We start from the raw sequence: 24,157 nt of genomic DNA on the forward strand, positions 1-24,157 counted from the left end.
AGTTCCAATTAGGAAGAAAAGCAAGTGAGGCTGCAAAAAACATCTGTAGTACTCTTGGTCAAGATGCAGTTAGCGCCAGAAAATGCCAGCGTTGGTTTGAGAAATTTCGCGAGGGAAATTTTTCGTTAGATGACAAGAGTGGTCGAGGCCGTGTGTCCAATTTTGATCAAGAAGCTCTTCAAGCTCTTTTGGTGCAAAATCCTCAAATTACCCAACAAGAGCTTGCGACAACTTTAAATTGTTCACAAAAAAACAATTTCCAATCAATTGCGTGCACTTGGCAAAGTCCAAAAGTTTGGAAAATGGGTTCCTCATGAGTTGACCGACAACAACCGTAATCAAAGAGTCACAATTTGCAGTTCGCTCCTCTCTCGTCAAAACCGTTTGCCGTTTTTAGAGCAAATTGTTACCGGAGATGAAGAATGGGTGCTGTATGTTAATTTGAAAAGGCGGCCTCAATGGTTGGACAAAAATGAGGCTCCGCAGCCCACGCCAAAACCTGACTTGCATGCGAAAAAAGTGATGTTGTGTGTTTGGTGGAATTTTAAAGGAATTCTTCATTATGAACTTTTACCATCTAACCAAACCATTACAAGTGCAGTGTATAGTGCCCAATTGGAAAGGTTAGCCCAAGCTTTAAGAGAAAAAGAACCCGCGCTGATTAATCGGAAGGGCGTAATTCTTCACCACGATAACGCACGACCGCATACTGCAAGAATCACTGCTGAAAAACTGCGCCAGTTAGAATGGGAAGTTCTCCCTCAACCTGCATATTCTCCTGATATTGCCCCTTCCGATTACCATTTGTTTCGTTCTTTGAAAAACTTTCTTCTTGAAAAAAAATTTAATAATGAAGAATGCCTCAAAAATGCATTGACCGAATTTTTTGCATCAAAATCACAAGAATCTTACAACAGAGGGATTAAAATGCTTCCTGAGCATTGGGCACAAGTAGTAGAAAACAACTGCAACTATATTGTTGATTAAATTTTGTTGTATTGTTTAAATAAATTCGATTTAAAAAAGTATTAGAAAACGACATTAAATATTACTAGACCTAATACCAACCTATATAATAAAAGGATAATATACAAATCTACCAAATAGTGGAATGACTGTTCACTGTGATACACACTCAACACTAGGGGGCAGTCGCTCAATGCAGAAGCTGCCCCTGGGTGGTCAATACACCCCCACAGGGGGGCACAGCTTAGCCAGAAGCCAGCTTATGGCAGGCAAGTGCAGCAGTGGTAGTGAGAGCCTCTGCTGCCTCTGCATCAGTTGAACACCCACTGAGGGCTCCCAAACTGGGAGAGGGCGGAGGCTGGGCTAAGGGATCCCCTTCTCTGAGTACAGGAATTTCATATACCTGGCGTCTAGACTTCATAATAATGGAATTCAGCTAATGTTCTATGGGAATTGAATCATGCATTTGAAAGTCCTCTGGTTTGTCCCAACAACACTATAAGGCTTTACAAAGTCCTCATTTCTCTAGGAGTGGTTCTCTACCTGGGGAAGTCTGATCATTAGCTCATGCCCAACTGGGCAATATCCCCATGGAAGGAAGAGAAGAAAAGAAGAGAGAAAAGAAAAAGGAAAGAAAGGGAGGGAGGGAGGGGGAGAAGGAGGAAGGAAGGAAGGAAGGAAGGAAGGAAGGAAGGAAGAAAGGAAGGAAGGAAGGAAGGAAGGAAGGAAGGAGGGAAGGAAGGAGGGAAGGAAGGAGGGAAGGAAGGAAGGAAGGAAGGAATACTTTGACTTTACCTGCTTTGTTCAGCAGGAGCTTTAAGCTGCCATGAGGTTTTACTCCCACACTTTTGTATTAAACTAATTTAATTGGAAGCTTTGTCTGTGTGACTGGATTTGTCTCATGACAGTCTTCATTTTGAAAGCTGGCTTTTAGGCCATGAAACTTACAATAGTTTAATTGGATAAGGCTTATTCTATAGCTAATCACTTGAGAAGCCTGAATTCTGTCCTCATCATTTATTCAGTTGCTTTAGGGGAAAATATATATATCTGCCCTAACCAGTTTAGCTCAGTGGATTGAGTGTCAACCTGCGGACTGAAGGGTTCCAGGTTCGATTCAGGTCAAGGACATGTAACTTGGTTGTGGGTACATCCCCAGTAGGGGGTATGCAGAAAGCAGCTAATTGATGTTTCTCACATTGATGTTTCTAACTCTCCATTCCTTTCCCCTCCTTTTTTAAAATATATTTTAAAAAAGAAAAGTATATACCCTTCTAAATTTTGTCCCTGTGGATAAAATGTATTGTGCTGACTGCATTGTGTCACTGAGTGGAATAGGTGTGTAGTGAGGATTGAGAGCTAACGAGTTCTGTGGTTTTGTGGACAGACTTTCATTAATAATAGCATATTTTATCCACTCTTCCCAATTCCACCCTTTCAGCTCTCCCTGTTTTTCCATGTGACTCTGAGGTCACAGTTCCTCTAGAGCACTGTAAGGATGAACAGCTAGGTTCTCTCCTTCCCTTGGCTTTCAGCACCGGTTTTCCTCCAGCCAGAGTCTGCTGCCTTTGCTGCAGACTCAAGCCAGAGTCTGCCATCTTCATCTTCGCTGCAGACTCTGCAGTCTGCAGTCTTAGTCTTCACTGTGGCTGGAGTGATGCTCCTGTAGATCCCTTCACCCCTGCTCTCCCTCTCATAGCAGGTGTTCTGCCCTGCCTGGCCACTCTGTCCCTGGAGCAGCTGGGCGACCACCACCTTTATCCTACTAATTTGCATATCCCCTCCTGTTTGGTGCGTGTAGCAGATTGATGGTCCATCTGCATGTTTCTCTTTTTTTTAGTGTAGATTCATATGTTTTATGAAGACTGTGGTGGGTCTATGCAGGTTTACATTTATGTATGCAAAACAAAGCAGAGTACAGGAGTGTGTAAATAATGTAAATAATCATAACTTGCATGTCCTTTTTTCCACTGTAGACCTACTTTTGCCTTCTCCTGTACATATTTTGTGCATCGTTTTGTACCAAGAACAATTGTTCAACTCTGCATTTTCTGATTTTCATTCTTGATGCTTGTTTTTAAAATTTTAGGTTTGTTATAAAGGAACCTGCAATTTTGTTTCTAAACTCAAAGACGTAGCATCCTGTAATTCTTCAAAACTGTGCAATGGACATGGTGTAAGTAATGGCTACTCTATTTTTATGTATAGTTATTTTTTAAAATTCATGTAAATAATAATGAGATCCACAATTATTTGATGTGGAAATTTCTTATGGAAAATTGCAGTCAAATTAGAAAATCCATTTTCATTTTGTATACATATGTACATGAATTATGTGTTTAATCAGATCTTTCTAGGTCTCCTGAGTTAGTAAGCTTTGAACTCTGTACAAAATGGTATATAAAGCATACTGTGTTATTATAATGTTAGGTCAAGATTGTAAAATTTTGAAAATAGATTTATTAAAGATAATATATATACATATAAAATTGTGTATAGTTGAGTCTGTGTTGTAATATATATATGTCACCGTGCAAAATATATTTTTATTACACATAATATTTATCTTATATAATAAAAGCCTAGTGTGCTAAGTGTGCAACCATTCATTCAACCATTCGATCATCTGCTAGGATGTGCACTGACTACCAGGAGGCAGATGCCTCCAACCGGTAGGGTAGCTTGCTGCTTTTGTGTGGCCGTTCAGGACTGAGTGAGGTTAGGTGGACACTCCATAGAGCCCTCCTGTGGTCCCTCCCTGGTCTCTAAAATATTTTTTCTAGTTAATTTCCTTTCAATGTGCAAAAATCCATGCACTGGGCCTCTAGTAGTCTAATATTTTTTTGAGTGAGAGCAGGATGTTTTGTGTATTTCAATGTTTTATGCACTTTAATGGCTTCAATTTGTTGTTTGTATGTCTGTTCCACTATATATTTTAAGTCATTCACTATTGGACTTTGTTATATTGTTAATTTTAACTTAACTATTGTAAATAGTGGTTTGATGGACATTGTTGTACATTCATTTTGTATGTTTATCTGATTTCTTAACTTGTTATCAATAATATCTGATGGGTCAGATGTATGCCCCTTTAAATTTTTCAGTAATATTATATTGTCTTTAAGAAACAGTGTACCAGTTTTTGCTTCCACTTATTTTGAATGAAAAGGTGCATTTCCTCTAATCTGGCCACACCCCAGTTTCTCAGTTTTTCAGTCTTTTCTAACATGGTAAATCCATTGCTGATTTGCATTTATTTAATAATTAATGGTAAAGTTCTTTACTCTGTATGTATACTCATATTTACCATTTGCATTTCTATTTTCCCATCCATTCTGACACTTTTTATTGGGGTATAGAAGTTTTGGAAACTTTGGAAGATTTCCAAGCATGCCTTTGGTTTTAAATTTGTGACTAGTGTCTTCTGACATATTGATCCTTCATATTTTATACTGTAATAGCTCTTGAAAAAATTGACCTTTTTAAGGGTCCTGTTTCAAAATGTTCTCTCAAATAACTTAAATGTCCTATTATTTACATTTCTTTTCTGTTTCTTTCCTTCTTTATTTATTTTTAATTGAATTTTTGCATGCACCTAATTCTAGATTCCCTCATCTACTTCTGACCCTTATTTCAATTCATGTAACCAGCTCACATTTATAGATATTATCTAGCAAAACACTCTTTATATTTGTGTCTGTTTAAGCAAATTCTTCCTTGAGTTTGTCCATAATGTTTTTGGTAAATGTTTGCCCTTCTCACAGCTATTTTTTATCTAACACAATTCATAATAAATTTAAACTTCCACAATGTTATAACATCTAGCCTCATAATTTCTATGCTTTTCTAGAATAAGATATTTCAGTTGTGCCAAAAATGTTATCTACTTGTATTTTAAAATACAAGATACAATTAATAGGAAATCTCTGTTTTATGAAAAGATATTGCATGGACATTTATTTTGTAAAATTTGTTTTAGAAATTATTTCCACATTAAAATAAACGCTTCATCTAATATGCTAAATTATAATACTTTCACAATGTGCATTGGAGAATAATGACTAATATTGCATTTAATTTTTTATTGCACATTTAGTATTCTTATTCTTCGTTTGGTTTTGTCTTAGGTTTGCAATACTAACTTCAATTGCCAATGTGATTGGGGATATTCTCCTCCAACTTGTACCCCAGCAGAAGAGTCACCAGGAGGAAGTATCGATGATGGGTTTTGGATTGTCTCCAATGGTTAGTATCTTGATCAATGAGCTCCAACAGAACTGCCTGCATATACATTAACATTCTACATCTCCACCATTGATGTGGCTATTGATCACCTGGCATGTGGATAGTACAACTAAGAAGCTAAAATTTCTATTTTACTTTACTTTATTGAATTTAAATTTAAATAGTCATTGTGGCTACTCTATTACCCACCCAGTGCAGCTAACTCTAAATCATACTTTTAATCAAAATGGTATATGCGCCGAAACTGGTTTGGGTCAATCGTTAGAGCGTCAGCTTAGGGACTGAAAGGTCCCGGGTTCGATTCCTGTCAAGGGCATGTACCTTGGTTGAGGGCACATCCCCAGTATGGGGTGTGCAGGAGGCAGCTGATTGATGATTCTCTCTCATCAATGTTTCTAACTCTCTCTCTCCCTTCCTCTCTGTACAAAATCAATAAAAATGTATTTAAAAAAAACAAACAAAAAAAGCAAAACAGAATGTTATATGCGCTTATAATTCAAATATAGAAGTGGACATTTCAATAGGCTTTTCCCAAAATTAACCATGCTTACTCAAACATTTATATTCATATGGCAGAGTTTCCTAGGTGTTATTAAATTATAGAATAGGTGATAGTTGTAGTATATAGTTTATATCTCAAGAATTAGCTATTATAATGTGTTAGTTTAAAACTAAGGTGCATTTTAAAAGGTGACTATACTAAAAAAAAGTTTAAAAAATAATAAAATCTTTCATAACCATAGCATATGAATAGGAGATAGCACAAAACATTTTTCCATGTATTTGGTGAACATTCATAAGCAAATGTAGTATATTTGATTTTTCTTCAAAATGTATAAATCTCAGAGTGTTTATTTCCATTAATGTCTTTCCACCATTGGCACGTTGTTATGTATTTTATTTATATATTATAGTATATCACTGACAATACGTTGTTATTTGCATTAGGCAGGTGACAGAGTATTAAATATTTTTAATACAAATATTTACATTTGCCCACAGATTTACTGTTCTCTAAGGCTTTTCAACTCTTCTAGCACATTAACAGTTTTCTATGGGTCATTTCCTTTCATCCTGAAAAACTTCCTTTTGTATTCCTCATTTTGTGTCAATATTTAGTCTTTGTCTTTAAAGTGTTTTTTATAATGTCTAAATTTGTGAAGGGTATTTTTACTGGAAGTAGATTTCTACATTGAGAGTAGTTTCTCTCAGATATTCAAAGATATAATCACATTGTACCCTGCCTGCCATTTTTTGTTGAGAATACCACTGTCATTCTTCTTATACATCTCAATAATATAAAGGTTTTTAAAAATTCTTTGTCTGAGTTTCGGACATACTTTCTACTTTTGATTTTCAAGTTTCACCATGATTTACCAAGATGTGTTTTTCTTTGAATTTATCCTGCTTGGATTGGCTGAGATTCTTGAACCTATAGCTTGATGTATTCTCGGATTTTTTAAAAAAATACTAGTCATTATCTCCTTTTTAATATCTATTTTTATTATACATATTTGGCTTTAAAAATTTACACACTTTAGCATATATCTATGTGGAATTCAATTCTATGGGTACAGAAAAAAAATGAGCAGACTTGTTTTCCCATTAGCTGTCATTATGATACACAATAGACTTATCACCCCAATCCTCTGACTTCTCCTTTGCAGTCATCTTCTACTGTTAATTCCTGGAAAGAAATTACCTGTTCTCTGTTTCAGATATTTCTAATTTTCATAATATCACATGCATTTCTGATTTATTTCTGTTGTCATAAATTTGAATCATTCATTTTTAAAATAACCTATGGAAAAGATGTTCTATAATTTGCTTATCAATTCACTCTTTGAAGGTTACTTATGTTTTTTCAAGGTTTACAAATAGAGAATAAATTTGACATATATGTGCATTTAAGATTTTTGTACACATATACATAATATATAGAATATACTGTACATGTAGAATACACGTATATTTTCTATATTTGATGGGTAAATACTTAGGGATAATATTGCTGTGCCATTTACTAAATGTACTTATTTTAGTGAGTGCACTTTTAATTTTATAAGAAACATCCAAACTATTTTCAAAAGTGGATGTACCATACAAAATCTTCCCCCCATTCATTGATGAGAGATCCAATTTCTCTGCAGAGATAGCCCTCAATTCACAAGGACTTAGATATCATTTTTTCTTGGTTTTGTTCAACTTTGCTTTGTCAGTTTTAGATATGTACTAATATCATGTTGGGTTTTTATTTGACTTTTTATATTGAAATAATTTTAGATTCACAATGAAGTGCAAAGAAATGTAGACAGATGTGTACCTCCTCAGTCAGCCTCCATGACTGGCAACATGGTGCAGTACTATACTACAATACTCAAATCCTGGAAGTGGACATTAATAAAAGACATAGACCTTTTTCAATCTACCAATATATATGCACTCATTTGTGCATGTGTTTGTGTTTTGTGGGTCCACGTGTGTGTGTATTTAGTTCTGTGCAATTTAGCCACAAGTTAAAATTGGTGTAGTCATCACCACAATTGAGATGCAGAACTGTATCATTACTACATGTAGTATTATCACTAAACTAATATTAGTCCTTTTTATAGCTACACTGATCTCTTCTTCCCTCCTTTCCTAACTCCTGGAAATCCCTGAACTTCTCTGTCTCTAATTACATCCTTTCATGAATGTTATATAAGTGCTCTCATACAATTTGTGTCTCCTTAAGATTGACATTTTTTCCTCTTGCATAAATTTCATGAACTGAATATAGTTGTTGCATATATGAGTACTTCATTTATTATTGATGATTGGTTTTTCTTTGTATGGGGGTATCAAAAATTATTTAATTATTCACCCATGAAGGACATTTGGTTGGTTGCCAATATTTAGCTTTAGGTGTCATGATTAGATCTGCAATGAATATTCATGTGGAAGATCCTAAATAAAAGTAAAATTTTAATTCTCTGGGAAACATGCCCAGGAGTGAAATTGATAGGTTGATAGTAAGCCTTTTATAGTTTTAAAAGTGATTGCCAACCTATTCCAGAGTTGCTGACCATTTGACACTTACATAAATAATAATTAGAAAGGTACAATTTATAATCTGGAAAATTTTTTATTCTGTGAAGAATAATAAAAACCTCAACATCAACATGTATATGCATATATACATGAATGACCCAGTTTTTTGGCATCTTTACCAATCAAGTAGATGTACAATAGTATCTCATGTGGTTTTTGCACTTCCTGAGAAGGTAATAATGTTAAATTTATTTAATGTGTTAATTTGGCACCTGCATATAGTTTTTAGCAAAACATTTGTTCTGCAGTCTTTTTTCTGCATTTGTCTATATTATAAAAGATTATAAAATACTTTCCTCCATCAATATCCTTTTCTTTATCATTATGAGTAGTAAAATAAACTGTCAAAATTGTCAGTTATGTTCAATAGAAGCTAGCAAAAAGATTGAAATGGACCACGAGGCTGTTTTCTTGGAAGTTGACGTTTTACTTTAGCCAACAAAAATCAGAAAACTTCAATTTTGCAATGGAATAATTTGTGAGACCAGACATAAATTCTCACTTATGTGGTCTAATGATTTTCCATAATGATGCCATGGCCACTCAATGCAGGAAAGGACAGCCTTTTCAGCAAATGGTAATGGGATAGCAGATATCAACAAGCAAAAGAATACACTTGGGGAAGTAGAAGAAGATGGCTATCGGCAGGATGGGAGGGAGGGAAAGAATGTGAGAGTGAGGGAACCATAGAGGAAAGTGTAGATGTGTGTGGTGTGTGTGTATGAGCTAGGGACAGTTAGATTCTGCAGGTCCTCCAAGTGGCTGCCAATCCAGGCAGTCTTAGATGGCAGAGCCTCGCACACAAAGCAGACACTTGTGGGAGGCCAGTGAGGGTACAGGGACCACACCATCTTGAGAAACAGCACTGCTTGAGACTGGGATCCTGGCCTCAGAACTACCCAGTTGGGTCTCAGACGCAAACCAGGACCCTGAAGCCTTTGGGAACAGAGAACTGCGACCACAGCTTCAGACCAACAGACAACAAGAATCCAGACTTTCCCGTGGCAGATTTCCGTGAGTCAAAGAGCCTATCCGCTCCCTGTAGGATCCTGGGTAGCACTATAATAACTGATAGATCCGCCCCTTGCTTGGGCCTCAGTGCCCGATGGACATTTGAGCTTGGGAGCATGCACACAGAGACTGGAATCTGCTCCCCACAACACAATTGGGCAACCAAACTGGAAGCCCACACAGGGTAACAGTTCCACCTGACTTTGATTCTGGACAAGCACACACGGAAGTATGTTTTCTGCAGTGCAGGCACGCCACAGTGCTGCTGTACAACCTAGTCTACCATGGTGACCAGGACCCAGATTCTCCAGGAAAGAGGTATCACTGAGCACCACTGATTTTCCTGTTTCTTACCGTGTGTGCCTGGAATCCCTGACTAACAGCTCATTCACACTAAGAGCCAGTGACTCTAATTCTTGGTGCACGCACACATGGGGAAGTTGCACTAGGCAACAGAGAATCTGATACTCAATTCAGTGAGAAGCTGCACTAGGCAACAGAGAATCTGATACTCGATTCTTGGTGCAGACACTGGGAAACTGACTCCTGGCACATGCTAGGAGAATCAATTTTGGCACACATCAAGAGTGCAGTGCAGGCGGGGTCCATGATTCTAAGTGCGCACATGAGACCATACTGAACGCCGGTAGCACTGACCCTGGGCGAGCCTGGTTCCCACCAATCCATGGCAGCCACACATTCTAGTGTTGGAGCACTTCAGTGACACTCAGGTGGTACGGAGCTCCCATAGCACATGGCTCAGGTCCACACAACTCAAACTCTGAACCTACTGGTGATACTCAGAATGGGGAAGTGACACAATCTCCAGAGGAAAGAAAATGAGTTGACAAGAAAAAAAAGAAAAGTGAAATTGAAGCATGCAACATGACCAGAAAAAAATCAGAGTAATGGTTGTGTAATTCATACATCGGATGAATGAGAAAATCAACAACCTATGCAAGAATCAGGAAGAAATGAAAAGTGATATAGCTACAATAAAAAACACCATGGAAAGTTTCAATATTAGACTAGAAGAAGCAGAGGACTGAATTAGTAAGTTAGAAGATCAGGTACAGAAACAAGCCCAATCTGAACGGCAACCAGAGAAAAAAATTAAAAAGCAGGAGGAAAGCCTAAGGGAGCTTTGGGACAACATGAAACGAAGTAACATACGTATAATAGGGCTGCCAGAAGGACAAGAAGAGCAGAAAGGATTAGAAAATATATTTGAAGAAATAATGACAGAGAAATTCCCAGATATGGGGAAGAAAAAGTTACACAAGTACAGAGAGTCCCAAGCAGGATCAATCCCAAAAGATCCACACCAAGACATGTCATAATTTCAATGGCAAATATTAATGACAAAGAGAGAATCTTAAAGGTGATAAGAGAGAGACAGAGGGTTACCTAGAAAGGAGCTCCCATCAGATTATCAAGTGATTTCTCAACAGAAACACATCAAGCTAGACAGGAATGGAATGAGGTATACAAAGTGCTGGAAAGCAAAGAACTGAATCCGAGAATACTCTATCCATCAAGGCTATCATTCAAAATTGAAGGGGAAATCAGGAGCTTTACAAACAAACAAACAAAACAAAACAAAACAAAACAAAACAAAAGGCTAAGGGAGTATATCACCACCAAACCAGCAATGCAAGAAATGCTAAAGGGGATTCTATAAAAAGAAGAAATAAAAAGGTAAGAAGGGCAGAAACCGGTTTGGCTCAGTGGTAGAGCTTCGGTCTGCAGACTGAAAGGTCCCAGGTTCGATTCTGGTCAAGGGCATGTATCTGGGTTGCGGGCACATCCCCAGTAGGGGGTGTGCAAGAGGCAGCTGGTCGATGTTTCTCTCTCATCAACGTTTCTAACTCTCTATCTCTCTCCCTTCCTCTCTGCAAAAAATCAATAAAATATGTATATAAAAAAAAGGTAAGAAGGAACACAGACACAATAATAGATGTGACTACAAAAAGGTAACTTTCAGTAATAACTTTAAACGTAAACAGACTAAATGCTCCAATCAAAAAACTTCAAGTGGCTGAATGGGTAAAAAACAAAAAACAAAAAAAAAAAAAACATGACCCATATTATGCTGTGTACCAGAGACCTACCTCAGAACAAGGGACTCACACAGATTGAAAGTGAAAGGAAGGAAAAATATATTTCAGGCAAATGGAAATGAAAAAAGAAGCTGGGGTAGCAATACTTATATCTGACAAAAAATAGGCCTCAAAGTGAAGGCCATAACAAGAGATAAGGAAGGCCACTTCATAATTCTATAGGGATCAATACAACTTGTCCTTAGGAAGCCCTGATAAACATATATGCACCCAATGCAGGAGTACCCAAATATATAACAAAACTCCTGGAAGATATCAAGGGAGAGATTACCGACAATACAATCATAGTAGAGAACTTTAATGCACCACTGATGTCACTGGATAAATTCTATAGACAAAAAAATCAGCAAAGAAACAGCAATCCTAAATGAGTCACTAGATCAGATGGATTTAACTGACATCTTCAGAATATTGTATCCCAAAGGCCACGGAATATATGTTCTTCTCAAGTGCACATGGGACATTTTAAAAATGTCCCCCCAAAGTCTCCCCAAATTCAGGAAGATCAAAATCATATCAAGCATCTTCTCAGACCACAATAGCACAAAATTAGAAATAAACTATAATAAAAATAATCAAAAAACTCTTGGAAGCAGATAGCATGCTATTATGTAATGAATGGGTTACCAATGAGATCAAAGAAGAAATTAAAAGCATCTTGCAAACTAATGACAACAAAAACAAAGCAATCCAAATTCTATGGGATACAATAAAAGCAATCCTGAGAGAGAAATTCATTGCTCTACTGGCCTACCTCAAAAAGCAAGAACAAATGGTAGTAAATCATTTAACTCAACAACTCAAAGAATTATAAAGAGAGCATTGAGAAAAGCCCAGAGTGAGTAGAAGGAAGGAGATAATAAAGATTAGAGCAGAAATACATGGCATAGAGACTAAAAAAATTAATACAAAGATCAATGAAACCAAGAGCTGGTTCTCTGAAAGGATAAACAAGATGAATGAACCTCGAGCCAGGCTAACCAAGAAGCAGAGAGAAAGGACTCAAAAAAACAAAATCAGAAATGAGAGAGGCAAAAATAACAAAAGACCCCATAGAAACACAAAGGATTGTTTTTAAAAAAAAAAAAAAAAAAGTACCATAAACAACTCTATTCCAACAAATTCGGTAGCCTGGAGGAAATGGACATATTCCTAGGAAAAAATACAACCTTCCAAAACTCAATCAGGAAGATTCTAAAAATCTCAATAGGCCAATAACTATGGATGAAATTGAAGCAGTCATCAAAAATCTCCCAGCAAACAAAAGTTCAGGGCCAGATGGCTTCACAGGAGAGTTTTACCAAGCATTCAAGGAAGGACTAAAACCTATCCTCCTTAGGCTATTCCAAAAAATTCAAGAGAAAGGGACACTTCCAAGTTCATTTTGTGAAGTCAGCATCACCCTAATACCAAAACCAGATAAAGACAACACAATGAAGAAGAATTATAGGTCAATATCCCTCATGAACATAGATGACAAAATCATCAACAAAATTCTAGCAAATCGGATCCAGCAATACATCAGAGAGATCATACACTATGACCAAGTAGGATTTATTCCGGGAATGCAAGAATGGTACAATATCCACAAATCAATAAACGTGATTCATCACATAAACAAATTTAGTGATAAAAATCACATAATCATTTCAATTGACTCAGGAAAAGCATTTGACAAATACAGCAACATTTTTTTTTTAGAATATATTTTATTGACTTTTTACAGAGAGGAAGAGAGAGGAATAGAGAGCTAGAAACATCGATGAGAGAGAATCATCTATCAGCTGCCTCTTGAACAACCCCTACCGAGGAGATGCCCGCAACCAAGGTACATGTCCTTGACTGGAATCAAACCCGGAACCTTTCAGACCGCAGGCTGATGCTCTATCCACTGAGCCAAACCGGTTTGGGCGTCCAGCACCATTTTTAATAAAAACTCTTAGCAAGGTGGAAATAGAAGGATCATACATCAACATAATATTATAAAATTCATATATGAAAAACCAATAGCCAATATCATACTCAATAGACAAAAAACTGAAACCATTTCCATAAGAACAGGAACAAGACAGGGATGCCCACTCTCACCACTCCTTTTCAACACAGTACTGGGAGTACTAGCCATTGCAATCAGACAAGAAGAAGAAGAAGAAGGAAAAGGAGAAGGAGGAGAAGGAGGAGGAGAAGGAGAAGGAGAAAGAGAAGGAGAAGAAAGAGGCATCTGAATTGGAAAAGAAAAATTAAACTGTCCCTATTTGCAGATCTCATGATATTGTACATAAAAAAAGACTCCATCAAAAAACTAATAGACTTAATAAATGAATTTGGCAATGTAGTAGGATACAAAATTAATGCCAAGAAATCTATGGCCTTTCTATACACCAATAGTGAACTTACAGAAACAGAGATTAAAAAAACAATCCCATTTACCATCGCACCAAAAAATTAAGATACCTAGGAATAAACTTAACTAAGGAGGTAAAAGACTTATATGTGGAAAACTACAGGACACTGAAAAAAGAGATAGAGGAAGATGTAAACAGATGGAAGAACATACCGTGTTCATGGATTGGTAGAGTCAACATCAATAAAATGTCCATACTACCCAAAGCAATTTATAGGTTCAATGCACTCCCCATTAAAATACTAATGGCATATTTCACAGACCTAGAGAGAACTCTCAAATTCATCTGGAATAAAAAAAGACCCCGAACAGTCACAGCAATCCTGAGAAAGAAGAATAGAGCCAGAGGGATTCCAATACCAGATTTCAAGCTGTATTACAAAGCCACTGTCCTCAAAAAAGCTTAGTACCTGCACAAGAATAGATATATAGACCAATGGAATAGAATAGAGAATCTGGATATTGACCCAAACCTCTATCTATACTCAATTAATATTTGACAAAGGAGGCATGAACATACAATGGAGTCAAGACAGTCTCTTCAATAAATGATGTAGGGAAAATGGACAGATACATGCAAAAAACCTGAAACTAGATTACCAACTTACACCATACACAAAAATAAACTCAAAATGGATACAGGACTTAAACATAAGAAGGGAAACCATAAAAATACTAGAGGAATCCACAGGCAGCAAAATCTCAGACATATGCCAAAAGAACTTCTTCACTGATACTGCCCCTAGGGCAATGGAAGCTAAAGAGAAAATAAACAAATGGGACTACACCAAAATAAAAAGCTTTTTTACAGCAAAAGAAACCATCAACAAAACAACAAGAAAGCCCTCTGTATGGGAGAACATATTTGCAAATGTTATCACTGATACAGGTTTAATCTCCAACATCTACAGATAGCTTATACAACTTAATAAAAGGAAGATAAATGATCCAATTAAAACATGGGCAATGGATCTAAATAGAATCTTTTCAAAAGTAGACAGAAGGAAGACCAAGAGACACAGTGGTACCATCTCACACCTATCAGAATGGCCAACATCAACAAATCAACAAACGACAAGTGTTGGTGAGGATGCAGAGAAAAAGGAACCCTCGTGCACTGCTGGTGGGAATGCAGACTGATGCAGCCACTGTGGGAAACAGTATGGAGTTTCCTCAAAAAACTGAAAATGGAACTATCATTTGAACCAGTAATCCCACTCCTAAGAATATATCCTAAGAAACTAGAAAAACCCATCAAAAAGGATATGTGCACCCTTATGTTCATAGCACAATTTACAATAGCTAAGATTTGGAAATAGCCTAGGTGTCCATCAGCAGATGACTGGATCAGAAAACTATGGTACACAATGGAATACTATTCTGCCATAAAAAAGGAATTCTTATCATTAGCAGCAACCTGGATGGAATTGGAGAACATTATGCTGAGTGAAATAAGCCAGTCAATGAAAGAAAAACACCACATGTTCTTACTAATTTATGGATAATAAAGAACATTATAAACTGATGAACAAAAAGATAGATACAGAGACAATGAAGCAACAGATTGTCAAATTACAGTGGGGAGAGAAGGGAGATATGGGGGAGATAAGAGATCAACGGAAAGACTTGTATGCATGCATATAAGCATAACCAATGGATGCAAAACTCTGGGAAAGGAGGGCATGTATGGGAGTGGTGAGGGTAATGGTAAGATATGTACTTATATAATACCTTAATTTAAAAAAATGGCGGGGGGGGGACTGGAGATCAGAGTAATGGGGAGCTGTGTCTCCCTTTGGGTTGAAAGAAACTGCACACACAGTTGCCAACCGCCAGCCTGATTTGCATGCCTAGGTACCTCAGCTTTTCCGTGCTTGTGCAGGTCTCAATGCTCTTTTATCTTTCCTTCTAGTTGTAGAACTTCCACTCAGCCAGCTTTCCTGTGGTTCTGGGTGATAGATGTTTTGTCTTTTAGTTGTGGTTTATGTGTGGTTGTGAGAGGCAGCACATACAAGTATATACTTTATATCACCATCTTGGTTTCTCTCTGGGATTTTCTTAGTGCTTTTCTCCCAGCAATGCTTAAGCTCTGGTATCTCATTTTCAATCACAAGCCAGTGAGAGCTGCCTTTGTTTAGCTTCAGATTAGACCTCTACCAAGGACACCTGGGAGGCTATCACCACACTTCTGGGTCCCTAATCTATAGAGCAGCTGTGCTGCACCCTGCAGTTCCAGCCATTTCTGCTGCTATGAACTCTGTGCTTTGCCTCCTTAACTCAGTGAAGAGCTGCACTTGCCTAGGACTCCAATTCTCTGCTGATGTCAATAAATTCTCCATAAGTAGAGTAGAATTTTCATAAAGTCAACATCGTATTTTCCTTACTTCTGATATTATAGTTTGGCATGTTCTTTTGATTTCCAGAAATCACTTCCTCATATAGATTGTCTTATTTTTATATTCTATATAATAAGGAAATAATATGTAAATTGACCCTCATGCCCTTACAAGATGGCTGCCTATGACCAGGCCAGCAGGGGCATTAATGAGGGACAATCAAACGACTGAACCGCATGCTGCATAATGCAACCAGGTGGGCTTGGGTGCCATGAGGGGTGACCAGATCAACCGGGGGGGGGGGGAGGGGGTGACCAGGCTGGCGGGGGATTAGTGAGGGACAACCGAATGCCTGAACAGCAGGCTGCATGGGGCAACCATACCAGCAGGGGGTGGGGGAACCATGCGGGTTGACCAGGCCAGCAGGGAGGGCAGTTGGGGGGACAAGACTGGAAGAGGGGGCAGTTAGGGGTGACCAGGCTGGCAAGGGGGGTGCACTTGGGGTAACCATGCCAGCAGGGGGAGTGAGGGGCAACTAGGCCAGCGGGGGGGGGAGGGGCAGTTGGGGATGACCAGGCAGGCAGACAGGTGAGCTATTAGGAGGCAGCAGTCCACGCATATGAGAGGGATGATCAACTGCTGGGGATCAGGCTTAAACCAGCAGTCGGACATCCTCCAAGGGGTTCCGGATTGTAGAGGGTTCAGGCTAGGCTCAGGGGACCCCCACCCCCATGCACAAATTTTGTGCACTGGGCCTCTAGTTTTTATTATAAGAGGGCTAGTCCGGCAGCACTTAATGAAAAGATTTCGTCACAGCTAAAGTGGAAGCCCTACCTTTCTTAGGGTAATGGATATCTCTCAATCCAATAAATAGGTGAAATTTCTTTAATCAGTACATGAGAAGAAAGATCCACTTCCAATATGATATTGTGAGTGAAAATGGACTAATAGAGAATTGACCTTTTCTGATGGAGGAAGCAGGAAAAGGAAAGTTTTGAAATTACTGAGTTCTCCCATAATGTAAGGCTGTAGCATTTTTGGATGATTTCAACATTTTTGCATGTATTTTCCAATTTATTTCCTAATTATATAAACATTGTGAATCACTTTATTTCTGTTAAGTCACTTCTTATCAATATGTAATTGGATTGTGTTTCTAAGTTATTGAACTTTTCTCTTTTGGCAGGGTGTGGCATTAATTTTATTTACATTTAATATTATCACAGTTAACATTTAATTATCACAGAATGTCAGTGATTACTTAACTTTATGTATTTTAATTGTCTGGATTATTTCTTTTGTTAAATTGAACCGAGTTTAGTTTCCAGAGATTTAAATTTTTTTCTGTAATGTATCATATCACCTAGAATATCTATTTTTCTACTTAATATAATCTAAATTGGAATAATATCATTTTATACAGGTACTATGGAAATTTAATCTAGTTTACTATTATTAGTTCAATTACTATTATTAATTCTGTTTCAACATTCAATTATATCAATAATTTTTAATTAAATCATTTTTTGAAAGTTCCTTTGTTTGCTCCTATTTTCAATGAAAGATCATATTAGGTAGTAATATAAATTTAATGTGTTCAAAGCAGCAGTTCACAGATGGGAATATGGTAAAAACATGAGTATATAGAACACAAATAAAGAGTACATATAAAATTATTTTTTGTGATTTTTAACTTTTTTTATTTTTTATTTTCATTGATTGAATGATTGATTGATTAAGGTATTGCATAGGTGACCTTATCCCTCCATGGCCCTCAAATCCCCTCACTCATGCCCTCACCCCCCTGGTGTCTGTGTCCATTGTTTATGCTTATACCAGTATGCATGCATACAAGTCCTATAGTTGATCTTTTCCCTTTACTCCCACACTCCCCTACCTGCCCTCTGAGTTTTGGTGGACTGATCGATGCTTCTCTGTCTCTGGTCCTGTTTTTGTTCATTAGATTATGTTGTTCATCATATTTTATAAATGAATGAGATCATGTGATATTTATCTTTCTCACTGGCTCATTTTACTTAGCAAAATGGTCTCCAATTCCAACCATGCTGTTGCAAATGGTAAGAACTCCTTTTCTATTGCAGTGTAGTATTCCACTGTGTAGAAGTACCACTGATTTTTAATCCACTCATCTGCTGATAGGCACTTAGGCTGTGTCCAAATCCTAGCTATGGTAAATTATGTTACCATGAACATAGAGGTGCATATATCCCTTCTGATTGATATTTCTAGTTTCTTGGGATATATTCCTAGCAGTAGGATCACTGGGTCAAATGGGAGTTCCATTTTTAGTTTTTTGAGGAAATTTCATACTGTTCTCCACAGTGGCTGCACCAGTCTGCATTCCCACTAGCAGAGCATGAAGGTTCCTTTTTTCTCCACATCCTCACCAGCACTTGTCCTTTTTTGATTTGTTGATGATAGCCAAATCTGACAGGTGCAAGATAGTACCTCATTGTTGTTTTGATTTGCATCTCTCAGATGATTAGTGATTTTGAGCATGTTTTCATGTATCTCATGGCCTTCCTTATGTCCTCTTTCGAAAAGTATCTGTTTAGGTCCAATCCACATTTTTTGATTGGGTTTTTTATCTTCCTTTAAATGGCATTGATATATATTGAATGACATAAGTGCAATATATAATGCACTTTGTGGCATAGTCACAGAATACTGGAAAAACACTTAAACACTTTTTAATTCATTTATTCCATGATTATACAATTGGAATCACAAGTTTTTATAAATCAAAATTCTATTATGCTTTAAATATTATTTTTGAAAATGTTAAGATGTACTCTCATGTTTTCAGGAACTGTTATGAACTTGCCAACAAAAAAACGACATTCTGCTCCTCATAACAAAGTCCTTCGGATCAGTTTCTTCATTTTTCTACCTCTCCTTATTTTATTTGCCATCATTGCTCTTACGTGGAATAAAGTGAAATTTTGGAAAACAGAGGAGACAATAGGTGAAGGGTAAGTAAAATTATTATTTCTTATATTTATATTGGAATGCATTTTGGTAATAATTCAAATGTAACTGAGAATATTACAAGTAGAAATTTTTGGATGGATTGGATTGATGTGTAGGAATACTGAGACTTAGTATGTAATATTTTTCAGATTGTAGGTAGATAGGTATTCTTCATGTGCATAGATGTCCAGAAAAAAAACTGAAGCTACTCAGTAAATACTCAATGCCTTTCAAATAGGAAGCTATTCAGGTAAATTGCTTTAGGAGGTTTTATTTATTTCCTAAGAAACCCCACATTCAGATTAATAGAGATAGGGAAGCCAGTTTTGTGAACAGAATATATAGAAGGTAAGAAGAACATAAGATAGCAAAGAATGATGGGGAGAACACAGGATACTATACATTTTACAGATAATTAATATTGCTCATGTGTTTCTAAAGTTAGAATGAAGGTAACTGTACAACTTTATTATGTAATAATAACACCAATACAGCCACAATTTTCTTAGGAAATATGGAAAAATGAGAATGGAGAATGAAAGATAAATAAGTGAATCTCTTAATTCCATGCTAAAATACAATTATTCTCATTCTTTCTTGTTTAAAATATGTTTTCATTGATTCCAGAGAAAGAGGAGACTAGAAGAAGACAGAGAGTAAGGAGAGAGAGAGAGAGAGAGAGAGAGAGAGAGAGAGAGAGAGAGGTGAGAGAGAAACATTGATTAGTTGCCTCCTACACACAACCTGACCTGGGAGGACCTGGAAATCTGGGCAAGTGCCCTGCATTGGCTGTGCTCCATAATTTTGGAGAAATAAATAAATAAAATAATTATAGAAAAAGGTATCAACACCTCTATCTCTCAAGTTAGTTAATTTTACTTAAAAACATCTTAGCAGCAACTAATTAAATTCAATGTAGTCATTCTGCCTGATTTATGTAGACATTTACATAATCAACAAACTATTATAAATGGACTTGAATGAATATCTGGCATCAATCTTGTGCTCTTGCTTAAGACATCTTGGACAAATCTGAATAGTTGTTGGAAGTAAACCTGGCTTTTAAAAGAAATGTTAGAGATGCAAATCAAAACAAAAATGTGGTACCATCACAGACCTGTCAGAATGGCTAATATCAACAAATCAACAAACGACAAGTGTTGGTCGTTTTTGCACTGCTGGTGGGAATGCAGACTGATGCAGCCACTGTGGGAAACAGTATGGAGTTTCCTCAAAAAACTGAAAATGGAACTCCCATTTGACCCAGTAGTCCCACTCTAAGGAATTTATCCTAAGAAACTAGAAAGACCAATCAAAAAAGATATATGCACCCCTATGTTCATAGCAGCACAATTTACAATGGCTAAGATTTGGAAACAGCCTAGGTGCCCATCAGCAGATGATTGGATCAAAAACTATGGTACATCTACACAATGGAATACTATGCTGCCATAAATAGGAATTCTTATCATTTGCAGCAACCTGGATGGAATTGGAGAACATTATGCTGAGTAAAATAAGCCAGTCAATGAAAGAAAACACCACATGATCTCACTAATTTATGGATAATAAAGAACATTATAAACTGATGACCAAAAAGTTAGATTAAGAGACAGTAAAGCAACAAATAGACTGTGAAATTACAGTGGGGAGGGTAGGGATATATGGGGGAGATAAGAGATCAACGGAAGGACTTGTATGCATCCATATAAGAAAAACCAATGTATGGAAAACTCTGGAGAGGGAGGGCATGTATGGGAATTGGAGGGGACAATGGTAAAATATATACACATAAATACCTTATAAAGAAAATAAATAAAAAGCAATTCTTGTTTAAAAAAAAATAAAAGAAATGTTATAATGGGGAATGATTAATCATAACTAAAACTGGTCTTGACAATGTATGTTTTAGAGCAACACTAAGGAGCTTCAGGGTTGCAAGGATAAGTAGTTAGATAAGCATTAGAAAGACCAAATGTTAAATATTGATACTAGTGGCCCATCGTGCGATATTGCATGCAGTAGGCCGCCTGCCGCTTCCATGGGAGCCAGCAGGAGCCACAACTTGCTGCTAGGAGCCGGGCTGCTTCCCAGAGAGCTGGCAGGAGGGAGCCATGCTGTTTCCATAGGAGGTGGAAGCAAGCCACCACGGCCCTAGAAAGGTGGGAGCTGCTGGAGGGAGCCGCGCCACTTCTGCTGGAGCCAGGAAAGACGAGTGCAATTCCATGGGAGGTGGGAGGGAGCCACTGCCTGCGGAAGCAGGGTTGGGGGCAGACCTAGAGGTGCTCCTTGCATCTCTGGTGACCAGTTGCGCAGGCAGCCCTGCCCCTCACCAAATGCAGCCCCGCCCACCCGTGGTCATTACTGTGACACTGTAATGGGCAATTTGCATATTCTCTCTCTCTCTCTCTCTCTCTCTCTCTCTCTCTCTCTCTCTCTCTCTCTCTCTCTCTTTCTCTCTCTCTCTCTCTCTCTCTCCCCATATATATATATATGTGTGTGTGTGTGTGTGTGTGTGTGTGTGTGTGTGTGTGTGTGTAGATAGATAGATAAATAGATAGATAGATAGGATCACTGGCTGGAATATGGAAGACAAAGTGGATCTTGACATACATTGTTTGAGTAATTAGTACAAATATACCTTTGTTACTGTTCTTGATTTTGCTTAAGATTGAAATATTTCCAAACCTAAAACTAATATTATTTATTTTATACAGGTCTATATCAGAAAACATCAGTACTGACAGCTACACAAGTCATACACTGAATTAAAGGTGAAATGAGGGAATCAAACATTCCTCTAAAATATCATTGCTGAGATAGTTTCTTTAATCTTTACAATATCTAAACATGAGACATAATTTTCAATGTTTCTCCACCATCATTCCTAGTTGCCAGTATCTTATACTAAAACTAAAGCTAATTCAAATATTATTTTATAATCTTCAGAAGTAGTTAATGTTAACTAGTATTAGTCAGTAATTTATTTGTCAAACATTTTTCTTTTTGAAAAAAAATTACTTTGAAGAGATTTAAATATATTCTTAAAATAGTTATAAATTATCATGTATCCTGTTCACTCAATGTGCTAATTGGTAGACTTACATGGATCATTTCCAAATATTTATATTTCTTCCTCACTAAAATTCCATGGTTATGCTTATTCTTGTTTCATAAATGAGTAAACAGACAAAAGAATTTAAATAATCCCCATGTGTATAGAATTTTAGTAAGTTTTGGAGTTGGAGTTTAAGACAATCAGACTCAAGGGTTTAAACTAAAAACTCCACAATTTTGACACAGATAGGCTATTACATAAATAGGGATGGATAATGGAATGTACATTTAGTGAAGCCATATAGATGTCAAAGAAAATGTTACATGTACTCTCCAAGGCAGAAAGATAATTACATTCTCCAAAATCGAATAAAGTAGACATTTGTATATAGTTTTTAAAATTTTAACTCATATATATAAAGAAATCATGTTATGAGTTCTACTATTTGGAGTAAATGCAAAAATGCAAAAATTCAACCAAGAATGAGTGAGAACAGTGTTCATCCAATAAATTGCATGCCATTCCTCTATATCAGACTTTGAGAGTTAAATTATTGTATCTGTTTCCTCATCCTCTACCAGAGAACACATTTATAATTCCTAAGCAGAATGTAAATTAGTCTTATTTCTGACTAGACCAATCTGTACTTCTTTGATCACTCAATTGAAATCTAAATCTCAGGTGAGAATTTTGGCACTTGGCTCACTATCTTTCAAATCCTTTAATCACAGTCTCATCCTCATGCTGGATAACCTTCCCAAAAACTAATCACCACCACCCAACCTCACTTATTTTCTTCTAGAGCTATAAACTGATCTCTAATTTTTTCCATCGCTTAAATTATGTATTCACTATGTTGCTTTGGGTGGTATTTTTTCTTGGTTTTTTAGTTTTCTCCTGCTACACATACATGATGGTTACATTAAGGTTTTGCTTCAAAACTTTCAAATAATGGGTTAGGCAGTCAGTCCATAAACAAACACTTTTCATAAATTGATTATATATTGTATTGGAAGTGATTAATCAGAAGGGAAAGATTAGGGCAGTAGGGGTAATTGGGAGAGTTGATGTTGATGAAGGAATTTGGTAGGAAGTTTCTAAAATATGGTTGACTTGGTAGGCTCTGTTGAGCAAGTGATATTTAAGCAACCTTTAGATGTTTGAAAGAAGTCCCAGGAATTCACAGGTCATCTCACAGGAGAGAGAGTGCAGGGAATAATGGAGGTCAGAGAGACACCTCAGATAAGGTCTCAAGTTTCATTTTTTTTTAAATTTAAATAGATGGCCGGGACTGGTTTGGCTCAGTGGATAGAGCGTCAGCCTGCAGATTGAAAGGTCCCAGGTTCGATTCTGATCAAGCGCATGTACCTTGGTTGCGGGCACACCCCCGTAGGAGGTGTGCAAGAGGCAGCTGATGGATGATTCTCTCTCATCAATGTTTCTAGCTCTCTATCTCTCTCTCTTCCTCTCTGTGAAAAATCAATAAAACATTTAAAAAAAATTTAAATAGATGAACATCAAACTCACTATCCTTATCTTGGCAAAATGTTAAAGCAGATATCCAGCCTTCCCCAGAGTTAAAGATTGAGCTTTATCTTTTCTGCAATATTTCAATGCTGTCTTACACAGGGTTTCAGCTGGAAGAGTTGTACTTGCGTATAACTGGGAAGGAGCTTTGCTCACACAGGAAAAATCCAATGAAGGAAACAAGTCAGGAATGTTTGTTAAATAACAGAGATGTCAGTTTATCTGGAGCAGAGTTTAAAGTAAGGACAGAGAGTAAAATTGGAGAAAAAAGTTAGTAGAATTTTAACCCAAGAGAAAACAGGATGGTACCTCAGACCAGCAATAGTAAAAATGGTTTTAGGTACCAATTTTTTTAAAATATATTTTTATTGATTTTTTTATAGAGAGGAAGGGAGAGAGATAGAGAGCT

At 37.0% G+C, this 24,157-nt stretch overlaps 1 protein-coding gene across 5 annotated transcripts in view; it reads left to right on the top strand.

Moving 5' to 3' along the window:
* LOC311620389 (A disintegrin and metallopeptidase domain 3-like) overlaps positions 1-24,157 on the top strand; it is a 114,392-nt gene that overhangs the window by 80,186 nt on the left and 10,049 nt on the right. For 4 of the 5 annotated variants that reach the window (XM_084879732.1, XM_084879731.1, XM_084879734.1 and 1 more), the window contains 3 exons: positions 3,056-3,142; positions 5,094-5,211; positions 19,000-19,165. In XM_084879732.1, the coding sequence (XP_084735858.1) occupies positions 3,056-3,142; positions 5,094-5,211; positions 19,000-19,165 (371 nt within the window). Of the gene's footprint in view, positions 1-3,055; positions 3,143-5,093; positions 5,212-18,999; positions 19,166-21,880; positions 21,938-24,157 lie in introns of all 5 variants that reach the window. The other variant, XM_084879733.1, reaches the window with a different exon arrangement.

This window comes from Pipistrellus hanaki, assembly GCF_964339955.1.
Source record: "Pipistrellus hanaki genome assembly, chromosome: 3".
Taxonomy (NCBI): domain Eukaryota; kingdom Metazoa; phylum Chordata; class Mammalia; order Chiroptera; family Vespertilionidae; genus Pipistrellus; species Pipistrellus hanaki.